This window comes from Saprolegnia diclina (genome assembly GCF_000281045.1).
Source record: "Saprolegnia diclina VS20 unplaced genomic scaffold supercont1.21, whole genome shotgun sequence".
NCBI classification, from domain to species: Eukaryota; Oomycota; class Saprolegniomycetes; order Saprolegniales; family Saprolegniaceae; genus Saprolegnia; species Saprolegnia diclina.
This window is the reverse complement of record NW_008246088.1, coordinates 451724-468628: the sequence shown is the minus strand read 5'-3', so window position 1 is coordinate 468628 and position 16905 is coordinate 451724. Positions and strand designations below refer to the sequence as shown.

General features: G+C 57.4%; 6 protein-coding genes across 7 annotated transcripts; 3 read left to right on the top strand and 3 right to left on the bottom strand.

Annotated features, from left to right (window-relative positions):
- Positions 1 to 949: 949 nt before the first annotated feature.
- On the bottom strand, positions 950 to 3054 carry SDRG_07404 (hypothetical protein). Its single transcript, XM_008613235.1, has one exon. It carries the CDS (start codon positions 3019 to 3021, stop codon positions 1066 to 1068), a length of 1956 nt encoding a protein of 651 aa, XP_008611457.1. The 5' UTR covers positions 3022 to 3054; the 3' UTR covers positions 950 to 1065.
- A 484-nt stretch (positions 3055 to 3538) lies between these two features.
- On the top strand, positions 3539 to 5298 carry SDRG_07403 (hypothetical protein). Its single transcript, XM_008613234.1, has 2 exons — positions 3539 to 4423; positions 4467 to 5298. Exons 1-2 carry the CDS (start codon positions 3611 to 3613, stop codon positions 5169 to 5171), a joined length of 1518 nt encoding a protein of 505 aa, XP_008611456.1. The 5' UTR covers positions 3539 to 3610; the 3' UTR covers positions 5172 to 5298.
- A 31-nt stretch (positions 5299 to 5329) lies between these two features.
- SDRG_07402 lies at positions 5330 to 6864 on the bottom strand. 2 transcript variants are annotated; one of them, XM_008613232.1, is made up of 10 exons: positions 6789 to 6864; positions 6728 to 6747; positions 6594 to 6672; positions 6428 to 6549; positions 6296 to 6380; positions 6092 to 6247; positions 5904 to 6046; positions 5783 to 5850; positions 5622 to 5735; positions 5330 to 5575 (listed from the first exon to the last, which is right to left on the bottom strand). In XM_008613232.1, the coding sequence occupies exons 1-10, from the start codon at positions 6834 to 6836 to the stop codon at positions 5424 to 5426; spliced, it is 987 nt and encodes a 328-aa protein (XP_008611454.1). In that variant the 5' UTR covers positions 6837 to 6864; the 3' UTR covers positions 5330 to 5423. The 2 variants fall into 2 exon arrangements, with proteins under 2 accessions (XP_008611454.1, XP_008611455.1); XM_008613233.1 differs by having other exon boundaries at positions 6594 to 6747.
- A 41-nt stretch (positions 6865 to 6905) lies between these two features.
- Positions 6906 to 8522, top strand: SDRG_07401 (hypothetical protein). Its single transcript, XM_008613231.1, has 9 exons — positions 6906 to 7070; positions 7116 to 7217; positions 7262 to 7408; positions 7458 to 7676; positions 7728 to 7832; positions 7880 to 7914; positions 7959 to 8116; positions 8167 to 8243; positions 8294 to 8522. The coding sequence occupies exons 1-9, from the start codon at positions 6936 to 6938 to the stop codon at positions 8447 to 8449; spliced, it is 1134 nt and encodes a 377-aa protein (XP_008611453.1). The 5' UTR covers positions 6906 to 6935; the 3' UTR covers positions 8450 to 8522.
- A 44-nt stretch (positions 8523 to 8566) lies between these two features.
- Positions 8567 to 9412, top strand: SDRG_07400 (hypothetical protein; the record flags this gene model as incomplete). The annotated part of the gene is made up of 1 exon (XM_008613230.1): positions 8567 to 9412. One exon carries the CDS (start codon positions 8567 to 8569, stop codon positions 9410 to 9412), a length of 846 nt encoding a protein of 281 aa, XP_008611452.1.
- Positions 9413 to 9449: 37 nt separating this feature from the next.
- On the bottom strand, positions 9450 to 15970 carry SDRG_07399 (hypothetical protein; the record flags this gene model as incomplete). Its single annotated transcript, XM_008613229.1, has 19 exons — positions 9450 to 9722; positions 9768 to 10004; positions 10053 to 10166; positions 10226 to 10384; positions 10427 to 10540; positions 10594 to 10899; positions 10940 to 10999; positions 11046 to 11653; positions 11697 to 12061; positions 12112 to 12174; positions 12223 to 12258; positions 12308 to 12343; positions 12395 to 12448; positions 12505 to 12549; positions 12596 to 12655; positions 12701 to 12841; positions 12888 to 12983; positions 13036 to 13098; positions 13143 to 15970. 19 exons carry the CDS (start codon positions 15968 to 15970, stop codon positions 9450 to 9452), a joined length of 5658 nt encoding a protein of 1885 aa, XP_008611451.1.
- Positions 15971 to 16905: the final 935 nt, after the last annotated feature.

Genomic DNA, 16905 nt, shown 5'->3' with positions numbered 1-16905 from the left:
AGTCGCTGGCGCATTACGCTTGGCAACACACGTGGCGACTCTCCTCATGCTCTCGCGCAATAGCTCTCTTTCCAGTGTGTGTGAATATGATGCAATATGCAAGCTGTACCGTGCATATGTGAAGTTGCTGTTGGTAGTAGACCAGCTGGTTCCGTACTCCATATGTTTTTACGGCGTGACCACAAGGCACTGCGCCCAGCTCCTTCGTTGCCCGTTCCTCCGCCCGCCAGAGTCACTCCGCCAGTTGTGATTTACCGTTCTGCTGGCCGTACAAGGAAGAAACAAGATGAAAACGGCATATGCCGGAAATTCGTGCCTACCGGAAATTAGGTTGTCGGACGACCCTAGAAATAGGACCCTTAATCCGTAAAATTCGAAAGACTCATTTCAACCGTTCTGCTGGCCGTCGAACCATACATTCCACCACCAGCCGGTGCTCGCCTATGAAACTAACCCTGAGCTTGCAACGGTACTGGAATCGGACTTTGACACTTCGTCCAACAAGCTGCTAAAAATCTAGCGCTCAAGATCGCACTTTGGATTGTGAATCGACAAGCAAAATCACAGGCAAAGTGACAAGAGAGGGGTGTATTCCTGCACTCCGATCACACTTCGTAGAGCTTTCGGCAGCAGGATGAACCAGATGGACACGCCAAATGAAGGTGTGCAGGCCGTAGAAAGGTCCTACGAGGGGTAGGTTTGAAGTATATACAACTGCTAGCTGTGCGCTTGGATCAGGATCGGTACCCATACTCTGTTCTTGTGTGACGGCAGTGGTGTCGCTCGTCACTTTTGCGCTGAGCGATTCGGGTTGTGACCAAGACGCCAAGTGATGTCTTGCGTGGTGTTTGTCGAGTGTCCTTCAGAGCAGTCACTGGCGGGCGCCTGCCATCAAGGTGCTTGTGGCTGCCACTCCAACCTTTCCCTATTAACGGACGACTGGGCTACAACGCAAGACAATAATTTGGTGTGCATTTTCATAACGAGTACTAGTAGCAAATACTACAACAAGAAGCACGCATGTACACTCTGCAGTGTCGCCGATACGAATAGCGTTCAACATACTTATTGAAGAAAGGCGTCGGTGCCACCAGAGCCACGGTCGAGCTCGTCAATGTACGTTTCGTCGACTTGTTCGGCAATGATGCGCGTCACGACGGCGTTCGAGAGGATGTTGACAACGGTCGAGAACCGATCGAGAAGAACGTCCATCGCCACCACCCACACAAAGCCGACCGGAAGGTTGATTGTCGTCGGCAGGTCCGGCGTCACCGCCTGCCACACCGCGTTGAGAGCAAGGAGGCCGCCGTGCGGGATCGGCGCGCAGCTCCACGCGTTGATGACGCACGTGAAGAAGACCATGGCCACGCGGGACGGCGAGAGCGCAAAGTTCGGGTCGTCGGTCGCGGTTTGTGCCTTGAGTAAAAACACTGTGCACGCCGAGAGGTAAAACGCCGCGCCGTCGAGGTGGACGCCCGTGCCGATCGGAATCACAAACCGCGTCAGCTGCTGCGAGACGCTGCGGGTCGAGTCGATCGCTTGGATCGTCATCGGGAGCGCCGCGAGCGACGAGGCCGAGCCAAAGCCAAAGTTGAGCGCCTTGTTGAGGCGGAAGATGTACGAGTACGGGTTGCGTCTTGTCGTAAGGAACGTTAAGAGCGGCAAGAAGACAAGGGCGTGGAAGGCGAGACCGGCAATGAAGATGGCCGTGAGCGTCCCGACCGCGTGGAAGGCGACGCCAAAGTTGGAAAAGAACGAATTCGTGCGCGTGATCGCCATCGGCAGCGCCGCGCGCCACGTCGCCACTTGGTCGATCGTGATGTTGGCGTGCTTCCATGCGCCGACGTCGTACGCCGGGTCGTCGGGCAGCACAAACGACGACGCGACAAGAAAAATGATGGCCACCGGCACAAAGTTGATGACCCACCCAATCATGATGAGGAAGATCGAGTTGAGCTGTCGAAAGAGGTCCAAGATTGGGTTGTTGACGTCGGCGAATTTCCCGAGCGCGATACCGAGCGGCATGGCAAACATGACGAGGCTCACGATCGCGTTCTCTTGCGCGAACGCGCCCATGATGTTGTCGGTCACGAGCAGATCGAGCAGGTTGAACACCACGTCGGCCGGCGTCGTGGTTGCATTCGGCAGCAATTTCGTGCGGGCAAACGTAAAATTGACATCGACGAGGTTGAGCGACTCGCGCGGCGCGGACGGGAGGCACGTCATGAGCGCTGAGCCGTTCCGGACACCGAGGAACCCGCCGCCGTTCGGACAGCTCATCGCGACGGGGACATCGAGTTGCTTGGGAATCTTGAGCGACACGTCGGTGGTGCGAAAGATGCTCGATGGAATGAACGCGGCAAAGAAGAGTCCTTCGCCGGCCGCGACCATGGTCGTGAGGAGGAAGAAGAACACCATGCGCCAGCCGACGACCGAGGACTTGTGCAAGGCGCAAATGTCGGCGATGCCAACGGTCACGTTGACAAAGATGAGCGGCACGACAAGACACGACATGGCGCGGATGAGGAGGTCGCCTGGCAGCTGGATCCACGACGTCCACGTGTGCTTGAGCGTAAACGTGGCAAGCACGTCCTGTATTATCGCAATGACAGCGTCGTCCGAGAGGTTCTCGACCGACTGCGGGTAATCGCCGCGAGTGAGGAATGACACGAGGTACCCGAGGAGCACGCCGAGCACAATGGCGAGCAGGAGGCCATAGACGCCAAAGTAAATCTTCTTGTAGCGCGCGCCTTCGATCGTCCAGAGGTATGCGTAATACTCGTCGGTCGTCTCGTGCGGCTTGGCCCGGAACTGCTGCGGCGCCTCCGAGAGAATCACGACATCAGGCTCGTCCAAGCGCCGTGGGACGCCGGGTGGTGCCACGAACGAGCTTGCCGCCGTGTGCGTCGAGGTGTTGAAGAGGCTCGTGGCGTCGTTGCCGCAGACGTACCCGTCGGAGGTCGGCGGCGCGCGCCGAAAGTCGGTGCGGACCTCGGCGGACGGCGGGCGGAACGGTTGCATGCCGGCGGTGGTTTGCTTGTGACGCCCGACGGCATACAAATTTCGAGATGCATTTCGTGTCTAAGAGCGCCAGACTCGTAACTGACCAATCAGAAACATGACCAGCATGCTTTTTGGCCAATCCGAGGGCGGTAAACGCAGCGTGGGATCGCATCCCGGTGTAATGGGCAGCCTGTCGCGGGCGAACGATCTGATCGGCGTGCGACGGTAAAGCGTGATCTTGGTAATCGTGGCGGTCGCAAGCCTTCCTCTAGTACTGCCCAGCTAATATCTCAAGCTCTACGTCGCTTCAGCTATAATATACGTACCAGCTAATATCTCAAGCTCCTCATCCCTTGAGCTATAATATACGTACTTGTCCAGATTTGCAGAAGACCAAGAGCGACGGTCGACGAACAACGCGGATGCACTCAGGTCTTCGAATCGAACACAATGGCTTGCTGGTGTTGACGTCCAAGTGGACATGGATTGGCTCGCTGGGAAACGCCCGGCGAGCGATTGGCTCTGCCAAGGGGCGCGGAATTCGAAGCTACTCGTGGCGCCAAACCACCCGATCGCCAGTTCAACTTTCGCTGCACCACCGACAGCCATGGCCCGCGGCCGCCCGTACGAAACGATCGCGCTAGGCGAAGACACGGGGCTCACGGCGACGGGCCGGTCGAACCTCGCCGCGCTCAGTCGCCACCGGTGGTTCCTTCTCGCACTAACAGGCGTCAGCGCACTCTTTTACGCGGGCGTCGAGCTCCTCCCGGCGTGGGACGTGCCCATCGCGTCGACGACAACGCTCAACCACCGAGCGACTGTTGTGCCCGAGAAGAAATTCGTGCCCCGCATCGATGACTCGGACGAAGTCGACACGTTCTGCGGCATCGTGGGCCAAGAATCCGGCTACATTGCGCTCCCCAACAAGAAGGACGACCACTACTTTTACTGGTTCTTCGAGTCGCGGCGCAACCCGGAGAAGGACCCACTCATTCTCTGGCTCACGGGCGGCCCCGGCTGCTCGAGCATGCTTGCGCTCCTCTACGAGAACGGGCCCTGCGTCGTGACGAAAGATCTCAAGACGCAGCTCAACCCGCTCTCGTGGAACAACATTGCCAACGTCATTTGGCTCGACCAGCCGACCGGCGTCGGCTTCTCGTACGGCGACAAGGACGACTACGACATGAACGAAAACCAAGTCGGCGAGAACATTTGGTTCTTTCTCCAGGGCTGGCTCGCGGCCAACCCGCGCTTCCATGGCCGCGACTTTTACATCTTCGGCGAGTCGTACGGCGGTCACTTTGTTCCAGCGGCCGCCCACGCCATCTTTACGCGCAACCCGAGCGTCCATGACGACGAACAAGTGATTGCCCTCCAGGGCATTGCGATTGGAAACGGTCTCACCGACCCTATTGAGCAGGTACCTTTTTTTTGTACCGACAAACGAATGACGCTTGGACTAGTATGCGCACGCCGCCGATATGACTGAGAATGCGTACAACCTCACGCTTGTCTCGCCCGAGTTTGAAGCGTCCATGAAGGCTCAAGTGCCAGCTTGTGTCGAGATGGTCACGCAGTGCCAAACTGACGATTCGGTGTGTGCGGATGCCCAAGCGTTCTGCCACGAGGCGCTCGTGAACCCGCTCTTCTTGACGACCGGGCGCAACCCATACGACATCCGCAAGCCGTGCGCCGGCGGCCAATCCATCGGATGCTACGACTTTAGCCACATTGAGGCGTTTCTCAACTCACCGGGGATCATGGACGTCCTTGGCGTCGACACGGACAAGGTGGCGCAGTGGCAGGAGTGCAACTTTGAGATCAACGCGCAGTTTGGCAACGACTGGATGAAGGTCTATTCGCCGTACGTGCCCCCGATGCTGGACGCTGGCATCCGCGTCATGGTCTACGCCGGCGACGCCGACCTCATGTGCAACTGGCAAGGCAACGAAGCGTGGACCAAGCACTTGCCCTGGTCGGGCCATGCGGCGTTCAACGCGGCGGCCAACCGTCCGATGCTCTTTCAGGACAAACCGGTCGGCGAAGTCCGGTCGGCGAAAGGACTCACGTTCCTCCGCGTCTACGAAGCCGGGCACATGGTGCCGCTCGACCAACCCGAAGTGTCGCTTGCGATGGTCGACACTTTTCTCCGCAACGAAGCGTTCTGATTCTAACACGAAATATGAAGAATATTGTATCTGGCCAAGGACGAAATTCCGCCTACGAGCGTTGACCGCCGACGACATCCCTAAACCTACCAATGCCAATGCAAACCTTAACCCATTTATTCCTTCAACCGATGTAAGGCTCAGTCTACGGATCCAAGTTGACACTGTCGATGCAGGAGCAGATTGAGTGATAGAAATCATCGTGATACACACATATTGTACACTGCTAGTGTAAAAATTCCTTGTTATCGCTCACGAGGTGACCGACGACGGCGGCTTGACGAGCGTCTTGGCGTCGATCGAGAAGGCGCCAAAGCCTTGCGAGATGCGGCGCAAATAGCACTGCAAGAGAGCTTCGACATCACGCATGACGAGTTCGCAAACGACGTCGTCCAAGAACGTGGCTACACACGACACTCTCAAGCTTTGTTGGGCGTGCACTGTATGTACCGATGATGGCAATGGACTCGAGCCACGGCGAGTTTTGCAGCGCAGCTGCTACGTCCTGGTGTCGGCCGAGGTCCAAGGTCGCGGCCACGGGGTACGGCGGATCGAGCCACACACCTAACCATCCCATACATCGATCCCATGTAAGGACACCTTTTGCATACCCAGAAACTGCACTTGGATAAAGACACTTTCAATCCACTGGCTGTATCGGCTAAGGGTTTCCTTGGAGCTGCGAACATCGTCTCCATCAGACGACCAAGAAACGGAGTCAGAAGAGTGTACGTGGTTTCGAGCATCGCAGCGTTTGCACGCTCGACGACCGCGACGGCTTGTTTCTTCACCATGCGGCCAAAGCCAAACGCGATACTTGTCATCTTGGTGATCGCACTGCTGCCCCCAAGCGCGTTCGCCACCTCCTTCTCCATCTACACGCTGCGTCACAATGGATGCAGTAGAATATGGGACGCAACCTTGGCCGGCTCGGAGCTACTCGCGGGCGGCTCTTGCGCAAGGTGTGGAAACGGTCGAAGGAGCTCGGCGCGCTGGTCGTGCACGAGCTGGACCATGTTTTTGAGCGTATGCTCAAAGACCGTCTTGTTGGCTGTCGTGACGGGTGGCGACAGCGCCTATAAGCGTGGGCTATTAGCATGAATTGCCCATGCATTGCAGAGTACTTCGAGGACTCGAAGCTCTTTGGAGAGGATTTCCAGCAACCGCATCTTGTGGTCGACACCGGCAAGGCGCACGCGATCCATGAGCCTGCGTCATCGAGGCTTTTGCAAGGACTTCACGTGGCGAGCGCGTACCAGATCTCGCGCGGTGCATACAGCTGCCGCGTCAAAAAGCACCCTGACGATATGCTCGCTTGCACGAGCTTCATGACGCCAAAGACGCGTAGCGGACCGGTCGGTGGCGCCTCGTACGTAGTCTACTTCTGCATGATGACAAAGTCACATATCACGCGCCACGCACCGCATCCAGCGTGCTGTACTTGTCGAGGAGCTCGGCCGAAAGGTTGAGCTTGTGTGGGCCATGGCTCCGCGGCGACTTCCTACGAGGGGCACAATGACTCATGTGGCCTTTCGCCACAGCTGTCGCGCGCCTACAGCTCCAGGGCCTCTTCGTCCTAAAGGGCCATGAGAAGCGTCACCGCCGGCAATAGCGTACCTCAGCCAGCGTCAGCTGCTCCAGCGCCGGGCCCACGACTTCCTCCATCCTTCTCGGATCGCAGCTCGAAGAATTGACCAAAACGGCTGTGGCATTCCATTATCCGGACAGTACGGTAAATCACCTGGCAGGCGAAGATCGGACGTGATGCGACGATGGCGAGCGACGGTCCTCGCCTTGCTTCTCAGCGCGCTGGCGATGGCCACTCTGGCAGCTGCCGCCAACGACGCCGACTTCATCTTTGACGACGCTGACGATGGCCATGACGACGATCTCCCGGCGGTGCGAGGCGGCTTGAACCAACGCAGTGACGACGAGGTGCTGTAGGTGGCATGCGTCGTCGACGAGGCTGCCGGCGTCTGCTTGATCCCGTCCGTGCACACGCGCGGCCTCGTTACAACGACTCCGAGCGTCGCATCGATTCTGACGGTGCGCAGGCGTCGATACATCCAGGATGTGATGCTGGCCTGTAGCATGCCCAAGCTTACGCGGGCGACGTCGACACCAAGCGCTTCGCCGGCGAAACCCTTGGCTACGTCACACCATGGAACAACCACGGCTACGACATGGCCAAGACCTTTCGCCGCAAATTTACCTACATTGCGCCCGTGTGGTACCAGGTACGCATGATGGATCGAACCAACGACTTTGCGTCATCATTCGTGGCAGATCCGCCACGACGCCGCGAGAACGCCGGTACTCACCGGCGGCCACGACGCCGATGCAAACTGGATCGACGCTGTCCGTGGTCACGACGGGCTCGGTCCCCAAATTGTACCACGCTTCATGTTTGAAATGCCGTCGCTCAGCGCTGCCGAGGCGTCGCAGGTCCTCTCGCTTCTGCTGCGCGAGGTGGAGACGCACCACTTTGACGGCCTCACGCTCGAGGTATCCTCATGCGCAAAGAAGATCTCTACCGACAATGTCCTTCCTTCGCAGGTTCCCATCGTGGACGTGACGGTGCCGTTCATCAAGGCGCTCGGCAAAGCCCTGGCGAAAGCCAAGCGCCTGCTATTGCTCGTCTTGCCCACGAGCCAGCGCAACGTAGGCGGAAACACTCTACCTGTGCTCATATAGACGGCATGGTGTAGGGCCAGCTGTCGGTGGACGCGCGCCACTTGCAAGCGTAAGCCTTTGCGATATGTGCTGCATTTGACAAGGTGACTCTAGGGTCCTTCCGTACGTGCACCGCATCTCGGTCAACGCGTACGACTACTCGTCCATGGGCCCCAACGCGCCGCTCCCGTGGTTGCAAGCGACGCTGCAGCAGCTCACGCCGCCGCATAAACTTCTCATGGGTCTGGCCTTTTACGGCTATGACACCAATGGTACACATACCATCGCTCGCTTCATGGTGGTGACGCGCCTGCTACGCTAGAGGCTGTGATTGCATCGACATACTTGACGCTGTTGCAAACCCATACCCCCGACGTGCAGTGGGATGCCGTCGCCCATGTACGTGCTTTTAGAGAAGCCATCGACACGACGTCGTCTCGTGTGGGTAGGAATGCAAATTCATCTATGCGGCCGGTCGACGCCACGTGTACTACCCGTGTTTGCAGTCGATCGACGACCGGCTCGCGCTCTACGCCAAGGCCCACGTCGGCGCCGCCATCTGGGAGATTGGGCAAGGGCTCGACTACTTTTACGATTTGCTTTGAGCAGCAACGGCCGCCGACCGAGAATAGCACCCGATGCCTCTCTTCTCAAGATAGTTCTTTGCCGTCCTTTCTATTTCTACTTTCTTGATTGAGTCGGCAAGTTGCAACGCTTGAAGGATGGACCAAGCAGCGGTGCCGGTGTACCGATCCCGGCGCGTGATGATACCAGTGGTTGCGTTTGTCGTCGGCGCGATCGCGACCATTGTGGTCGTCTCGACAACGACCGGCGTCTTTGACTCGCACGCGTCGGCGCCGGTGCAAGATACGTCGAGTCGAACCGAAGCCCCGTCGTCGTTCACGGCCATCGGTGGCAACACGACCACCTTTGACGTGACGACAACGACGCCAAATGCAACAGCAAAATCCATTGGGGACGCCTCCAACCTCGGTGCAACGTCGACGCCGGTCGATCCGAATGCACCGACGACGTCGAATCAGAACACGGGACCCAACATGACGACGAGCGAGCTTGCAAGCGGCGGTGACTCGATGGGGGCGAGTGAATCGTCGTCGGGGGATGGCAGCGAACGCTGGGACAGCAGCGCGTCGTCATCTTCCGCAGCGTTCGACTCGGACGACATCGAGCCACCGGCAGGGTCCGAGAGCAACACGACGCTTTCCGCGTCGGTGCATACGAACGATGGCAACGCCGCGGCGGTCCAGGGAAAACTCATCCAAGCCAAGCTATCCCAGCGCTTGCACCAACTTCGCGCCCAGCAAAAACAGCTCCAGCGCCAGATCCAGTTGGTACAGAGGCGTAAGCAGTCGCACCAACGCACGTCGACCAAGCCGACGCGCTTTCAGAGCACCATGTCGGGCGGCGTCTCGGTCAACCCGACGAAGCAGGATTTACCGACGTCGGTCTCGGGTCTCCACTCGAGCATTGCGAGCACGACGGCGTACAACCAGCAACTCGAGGCGCAGTTGGTGGCACTCGCCGCCAGCCGTTCAAACCCAAAGTGACACTGTGATGTTGATATTGATTTCGTACATTTTTCGCTTACAATAAACGTTCAAACGACACTTCACGAATGTGGAACGGCGTTGTTGGCTCCTTGACATCGGTAAAACCAAATTTTCTATCCAAAAATGTTGAAAATGTCGGGTTCAAACTGGTTGACCCTTTGGCCATATCGTCGAGGTGCGCTTGGAGACGACTGCTGGTCTTGTCGTCTGTGTCACCGCCAATGTCGATACGGGCACGGGGTGCGGTAAACGCTGGCCACATGCGTAGAACTACGCTTTTAAAGCGGTCGTGGCGCTCAGCGAGCGTCTAACACCGCTCAATTCGTAAAATTACGGTACCACATGGGTGTACCTTGAACATGCCCGGGCGCAATTGCTCGGCAGCAACCGCGCGGAAGGCCTCGTACACATCGGCATCGTCCAAGATGCGAGGAAAAAGCTTGAGAGCGGGCTCACACGTGTAGACGTGCGACGGCGACTCGAGCGTCGAGAGGACCGTCTTCATGAGGCTCATGTAATCCTGGATGATGGACACGGCCGAGTACGGGGCAATGATGGTCGACGGCAGCTGCGCAATTTGCAGTTTTTCCTACAATTTACGGTTCGGGTTGGCGCCTTTTGGGGCATGGGATGGTACAGGGTAGGGTAATTTGGGAATCTGGAGGCTTTTGACGTGGAGCTGGGGTGGGCTATAGGCCGTGAGTGCCTTCTTGAGCGCCCGCCACCCGCTGCGCCGTCGCGAAATCTCGTCCTAGATGGCACGCTGTAAAATACACAAACATGAAGAAATATATCGAAAATATGCGGTACCTCGTCAAGCTCGACCGGGTTAAGGATCGAACCGCCGTACAATGGTACGTCAAAGCGAACAACATCTTGGCTGCCCGGCGCGAGGAGTTGAGCGACGGGAATTTTCGCCCAGCAACACACCATTTCGATAGGAACCAACGCGTGGGCCGGGGGTGGTGCCTACACCACCGTGTGCGAATGCTTCCCAACGTGGTCCAGCACCTTGTACTTTGCTTTGGTCGCGGCTTGGTGCATTTCGTGGGCAGTCTCGCTCTTGAGCTCGAGAACAAACTCAATAAAGAGGTAAAGGTCGTCGGCCGGCGTATTCGTGCGCACCTGCGTATAACGATAGGTCACCAAAACCAATAAGAATGGATAAGGGGAGGTACGATAAACTTGTAGTCGTCGGCTTTGGTTGCGGCGCGGGAAAAGTACCACACGTCTTCCTCTTTTTTCGACCACGCGACGGAAATTTCGTGGATGTTGCCGACGATTTGACCCTCGAGACGCCGGACGCCGTGGGCTGTCGTAGCACTTGTGGCGTCGGCCATGTCAAAGAAGCAGACGCGCACTTTTCGCCCCACGACGTCGTGTTCGCGTTTGTCGTACGGCGCCGGCACGCCTTTTGCGAGCTTGAGCGACACGATCGCTTGCTTTTGCAGCGCTTCGGATGCTTCGACGCCTGCCCACGCCTCCTACAAGTCGTTTCTAAATTAGTTCATTCATTGCCCTAACCTGCAGTGTTTGCGTTGGTACGAGCGCCAGGTTGCCGTGCTGTGCCATGTTGTACACCGTCTATCAATCTATCAGCTTGACATATTGCTATGGGAGCTAAACGCACTTCGGGGGGCGGGAACGACAGCACATACTCCATCGAGTGTTTCTGAACACGGCGCGCCGTGCTCGTCACCGCGTGTCGAAAGTTGGTCGGGACACCAAGGAGCGCGAGCAGGTGAGCTTCGGGGTCCCGCGGCGCGCCACGTGCAATTTTTTTCATGCCCGAAATGGCGTCGCTACAGAGGTGCGCCAAGTGCTGCGTCGACGCCGAGCCGCCCGAGAGCTGCTCGACGAGCAGCATAAACGCGCTAAACTCCTCAATGTCGATGCGACCGTCGTTGGACGTGTCGATCTCGTCGACGACCGCGTCAAACTCGTCTGGTGTGAGTGGAATCTGAAGTTCGTGCACAAGCGCGTGGTAAAATTCGGCCGTGTCAAGCACGCGGTTGCGGTCCGCGTCGATTTGATCAAAGATCGCGCGCACTTCGAGCTCGGTCTTGGCGCGAAACACCACGCGCTGCTCGTACAGACGTGTTTTCATCATGAGGTAGAACTCGTCAAACTCGATCTGCCCGCTCGCGTCCAAGTCCACGGCGCGCATGATGTTGCCAAGCTCATCGACTGTCACGTCGTCGCCGACTGCGCGGAGAATATGCCCGAGCTCGTCCTTGTCTAGAGCCATCCATGAGCGTATTCTTGGGGAGGGACCGCTGACCGATCGAGTTGCTGCGATCGACGTCGTAGAAATCGAACGCAATACGGAGCGCTTGCTTCATGTGCGCGAGGTATTCGGCGTCGGACGCCTCTTCGTCGGTGCTCGACTCGGCGTGGCGCCGGCGCTTGCGCTTCGCCTTTGATTTTGCTCGGTCCTTGTACTTGCGAAGGTCGGCCACATTCATGCCCGACGAGTTCGACGACGCCCCCTCGTCGTCGGACGGCGCCAGTTGTCCGTTCGAGTCGCTTACATAGCGAACCTTCTTGGGTGTGGCCGACTGTCGGCGTGCCGATCTCGATGCCCGATTTGGCGGCGACGGAGCTCCCGCGCTGTCGGTGGAGCTGTGCGATTTAGCTTTGGACGATCTACGTCACGAGCGCGACTCAGAAATGAGTCTCAAGTAGTCCACATGTACCGTGATTTGGTTTTCTTGCCACGCGAGCGGTCGTTGCTGCGAGATGACTTCTTGGGCGGTGGCCTACAAGATTGATTGAATCCAACAAAAAGAATAGCCGCCCAAACTCACTGCTCAGAACTCGAATCGCTGGACGGGGGCGGCTTTCTAGTGATAATGGCACGTGTCTAGAAGTGACAGCAGATTGTCGGCATACCGGGATGATGTCGGTTGCTTCGCCTTTGTGGATGCTCTACCCCAAAGTCGTTTGTCCACGACTCATATTGGAGCTTGAGTAGAGTACTTGGTTTTGGTTTTGGGTGCATCGTCGTCGCTCGAGACCACTTTCTTCTTGCGCCTACGTACGTTCAAAGGCTCCTATTGGCGAACTTGACCGTGATAGTGATACGCTACCTCGGGGGCTCGCTGCTGTCGCTTCGCGGCTTCTTGGCCGAAGGACTAGATGATCATGTAGATTCATGGGATACTGCAGAACATTGCGCACCGCTTTTTCGAAGCTGCCGGTGCCTCGTCGCTCGAGATAGCTAGTTTTTTGGACTTGGCTCTACGTCGACAGTCATGAGAAAACGTTCGTCTAGTGGCACACGACTTGGCTCTCGGTTGCGGACTCTCGCTGTCGCTGCTGCTCCTTGCCGCAGGTTTCTTTTTAGCGGTCTTCTTGGATGGCGCCGGCGTATCGTCCTCACTCGACTCGGGCGGTTTCTTGACCTTGGCTTTTGGACTGAACAAACTAGACAGATACACGATAAGAGGTGCATGGGATGGCGTAGATCTACGATTTAATGGACAACTTTGTCCGCTTGGGCTTGGTCGCGGCCGCATCCGACTCGGACTCGGACCCGGGTACTTTTTTCGACTCTCGCTTTGATTTCCTATGCGCAGATGTGAGCGTCTCGACACTGCGACAGCACACAGGAGCGGTACGACGAGCTAAACGTAAAGCGAGCAGCCATTTTCTTGCGAAACGACGGCGAGGCTGGGGATGCCCTAGAGAAAAATCAGTAAAGGCGGTCGCACAACAGACGCCGTACGTCTCGGTGCCGTCATCGGCTTCGTCATCTTGTCCGAGAGCTCGGAGGAATTCGCCATACGCCATCTTGCCGTCCCCATCCGTGTCATACTCGTCCATCAAGCAGCGCAACTGGGCGTCCGTGACGGGCAAGCCAAGATCGCGCAACGCCTCTTTGAATTCGAGGCGCGTCACGATACCGTTGCCGTCCGCGTCCATCTCCTTGAAGATGTCGCGCCACTTGAGTTTCGTCTTCTTGAAGAGACGCTTGAGCTGATCATGGAGCTCGGCGACATCGTAGTGCAGTGACGGCTGCAGCCAGCGCGCAAATTGCTCATAGTCGACACCGGCGTCACCGTCGTCGTAGTGACACTCGAAATGCGCCACGACGGCAGCGACTTCCTTGTCTTTCAACCGAAAGTCCACGACAGTGTTTTCGGCCAAAAAGGTCTTGACGGCCCGGACTGGGAGACGCAGTCGCTTTTTCCGGTCGAGTTGCTTGAGAAACTCGAGAACATTGTACGGCTGTTCGCCCGACCGCTTGTCGTACGAAGCAATAGCCTTGCGCATGCCATCGCCTATCGCCGCGAGCTCGTCGAGGTCGTGCCGCGCCGATGCAAACTCGACGAATTGGTAGTAGTCGATGCCGCGTTTTTTGCTGTTCTGAAAGCAAGCGGCGACGGCTTTGAGTTGGTCTTTCTTGAGCTTGATTTTGGCCTTGCCAAGTCCCTTTTCAAAGCGATCACGGTCCAAGAAGCCCGACTCGTTGGCATCGAGGGCCTCAAAGATGGCGACGAGGTCTGTCGAGCTCCTCTGCTTGTCCTGCACGGCTTTTGTGAGGACGTCCAGAATCTCGCGCGAGAGCACGACACTGCGCGACTTGGATTGCGACGACCCCCGCGATTTGTCTTTCTTTTGTTTTGATGCCGTGTTGTCGCTGTCGTCGGGCTCGCCGATCGCTGCCACAAACTCGCGGTAGTTGATTTTGCCGTCGCCGTCCGTGTCATACTCGTCCACGAGACATCGAACCTGTGCGTCCGTGAGGGGCAACCCCATGGCTTGGAGCGTTTCTTTCAATTCGATGCAGGAAATGACACCGCTCGCATCGACGTCAATGTCCCGAAACACATCTTTGAGGCGCAGCTGATGCGTCTTCTGGGCGTGGTGGAAAAGCGATCGCACGGTGGCATGCAGCGCTTGGACGTCAAGATGCAACGTCGGCTGTAGCCAGCGAGCGCACTGGTCGTAGTCCACGCCTGTCACCGGTTTGGACTTGCCGCGCACCGGGTAGTCGTAGCCAAAGCGCTCGAGGAGTGTTTCAATCTCGGAGGCCGAGAGACGGAGGCCTCCGTGGTCGCTGAAAAATGCGTCGGCTGTCGCCGTCGGCATCCATCCCGCGTCTTTGGTATCGAGTTGCGTCAATTGCGTATGCAAGTTGGTCGGCGCTTCGCCGGACGCCTTGTCAAACGCCCGGAGCTGCGTCGATATCTTGGACCGGATTTTATCGAGCTTCTTCGTGTCTGGCTGATGCTGGAGGTAGTCAACAAAGGCGTAGTAGTTGATCGCGTCAGTCTTCTTCTTGACCCCAAAACATAGACATAGGCAGGCGAGGTGATCCTTCTTGAGCTTGATGCCGAGCTTGGCAACGCCTTTGCTGAACGCCGCGGCGTCGAGGTAGCCCCGCTCGTGTGTGTCGTATTTTTCAAACACGGCCGCGAGATCGAGTCCGTTCTTGCGGCGCTTGCCGTGCACGGCCGTGAGCATGGCAGACAACACACTCGGCTCAATGAGCGCCTTGAGACTCGGGATTTTCTTGGGCTTTTTGCTCTTGGTCGTCTTGCCAGTGTCATTTTCGTCGTCGTCGTCGTCATCGTCGTCGTTTTCACTGGGTGCACCAAACGCAGCGGCGAATTCCTTGTAGTCGATCTTGCCGTTGCCGTCGCCATCCACCGACTCGATGAGCCCCTTGATCTGCGCGTCCGTGACGGGGAATCCGAGGTCGTGGAGCGCCTCCTTGAATTCGAGTCGGGAAATGAGACCGCTGGCGTCGTCGTCAACGGCCTTGAAAATGTCAATGCAACGCAGCCCATGCGTCTTCTTGGCATGTAGAAAGAGTCCTTGGACACGCTTTTGTAAATCCTTGGCTTTGTAGTGGAACGACGGCTGCAGCCAGGCCGCAAATTGCGCATAGTCGATGCCGATACCGTCGTCGTCGTTGTTGGTGTCGTATTCAAACGAGAACCGATCTAAGAGGAGGCTGACTTGTTTGGACGTGAGCTCCATGTCGACGGGTCGCGTAAGGCACTTGCGAAACACGTCCGGTGCGAGCCACCCCCGCTCGTTCTTGTCGGCGCGCTCGAGCGACTCGTACAGGTTGAAGGGCTGCTCGCCCGACCGCTTGTCATAGTCGGCAATGGCCTCGGAAAGCGCGGCGGCAACCGCAGAGAGCTTTTCCGAGTCGCGCGTGCTCGTGGCAAAGTCCACAAAGCTGTAATAGTCGATGGCTTGTCGGCGCACCCGAAAGCAGTCCTGGACAACCGATAACTGGTCTTTCGACCACCCGACACCGAGCTTCTTGATGCACTTGGCAAACGTCGCGTCGTCGACGACGCCGACTTCGTCGGTGTCGTACTTTTCAAAGACGCGACAAAGACGCGCGGGGCTGAGCTTGTGCTTGCCAGCCACGGCGCTCGAGAGCGCGCCAAGCGTGTCAGCATCGAGGAAGGCAGCCGTCTTTTTCGACTTGGGCTTTTTCGTCGACTTGCTCCCAACGCTAATGCGCTGGCGGTCGTTCGGTTCGTCGTCGTCCGAGTCGTGGCGCCGGCTGCGCTTGACGAGTTTCTTGAACATGGCCGAGTGGGAAAGATCGTGACCTTTCGTCGAGCATCCGGATACCAACTACCGACACCACGCTCTGCCTGGTACCTGGAGCATGACAACCCCGTGTACTGCTGTGTGCCGTTGGCAACGCTTCTACCCTCACAAACTTTTGGTACCCACGCACAAGTCTCGTATAGAAAGGTCGATGCAATCTCGTGCACGGTATCGTTCTCGAACTCGGAGCTTGCAACCATCGTCTCGACGGGCGCTGCGAATGCTCAGAAACGTGGTCCTTTCGCAGTGTCTGTCTGCTTGTTCGAGTACGATAACAGTTTACTTGCAAAGTGGTCTGCAGACCCTTGGAGCCGCAACCGGTTATATGCGATACCCATCAAGGAATGACGGTTCCAAGTTTCGCGGCAAATCCAAACGCGACCTTCCAAGCGTTCGTATCCGTGCGATGAACCTATGCAAGCGAAAGTGGCATTTGGGTGCAGGCCTCTTCTTCGTAGTCGCTGCTGCTGTCATACTCTGGGCCCTTGGTCCATACGGCACAAGCAACAATGCTGCAACCCCAACGATCCTCACCAACGGAACGACACCAGCACCCGTCGATACCAATCTGACGACTGCCCTTGATATTCAGCTGAATTTAACGACACCATCTCCCGCCAGCTATACAAAAGGACCTCAACCGATTCCGACAACAGTCACAGCTACAACATCACCAGCGAGCACACAAACACCGTCTAGTACTACACCAACACCCACTGCACACAGCACGACAGCAATTCCAGTCCCAACGACGGAATTTCCAATCGCAACGTCGAGTCCATCTTCGACGACTTTGGCTCCCGAGGACACGCCGGTTCCAACGACGACGGCGCCAGCGACCAGTAGTAGCCAAGACTCGTCGGGATCGAGCTCGAGCTCGCACGCAGCGACGACGGCGCCGGCTGCGACCA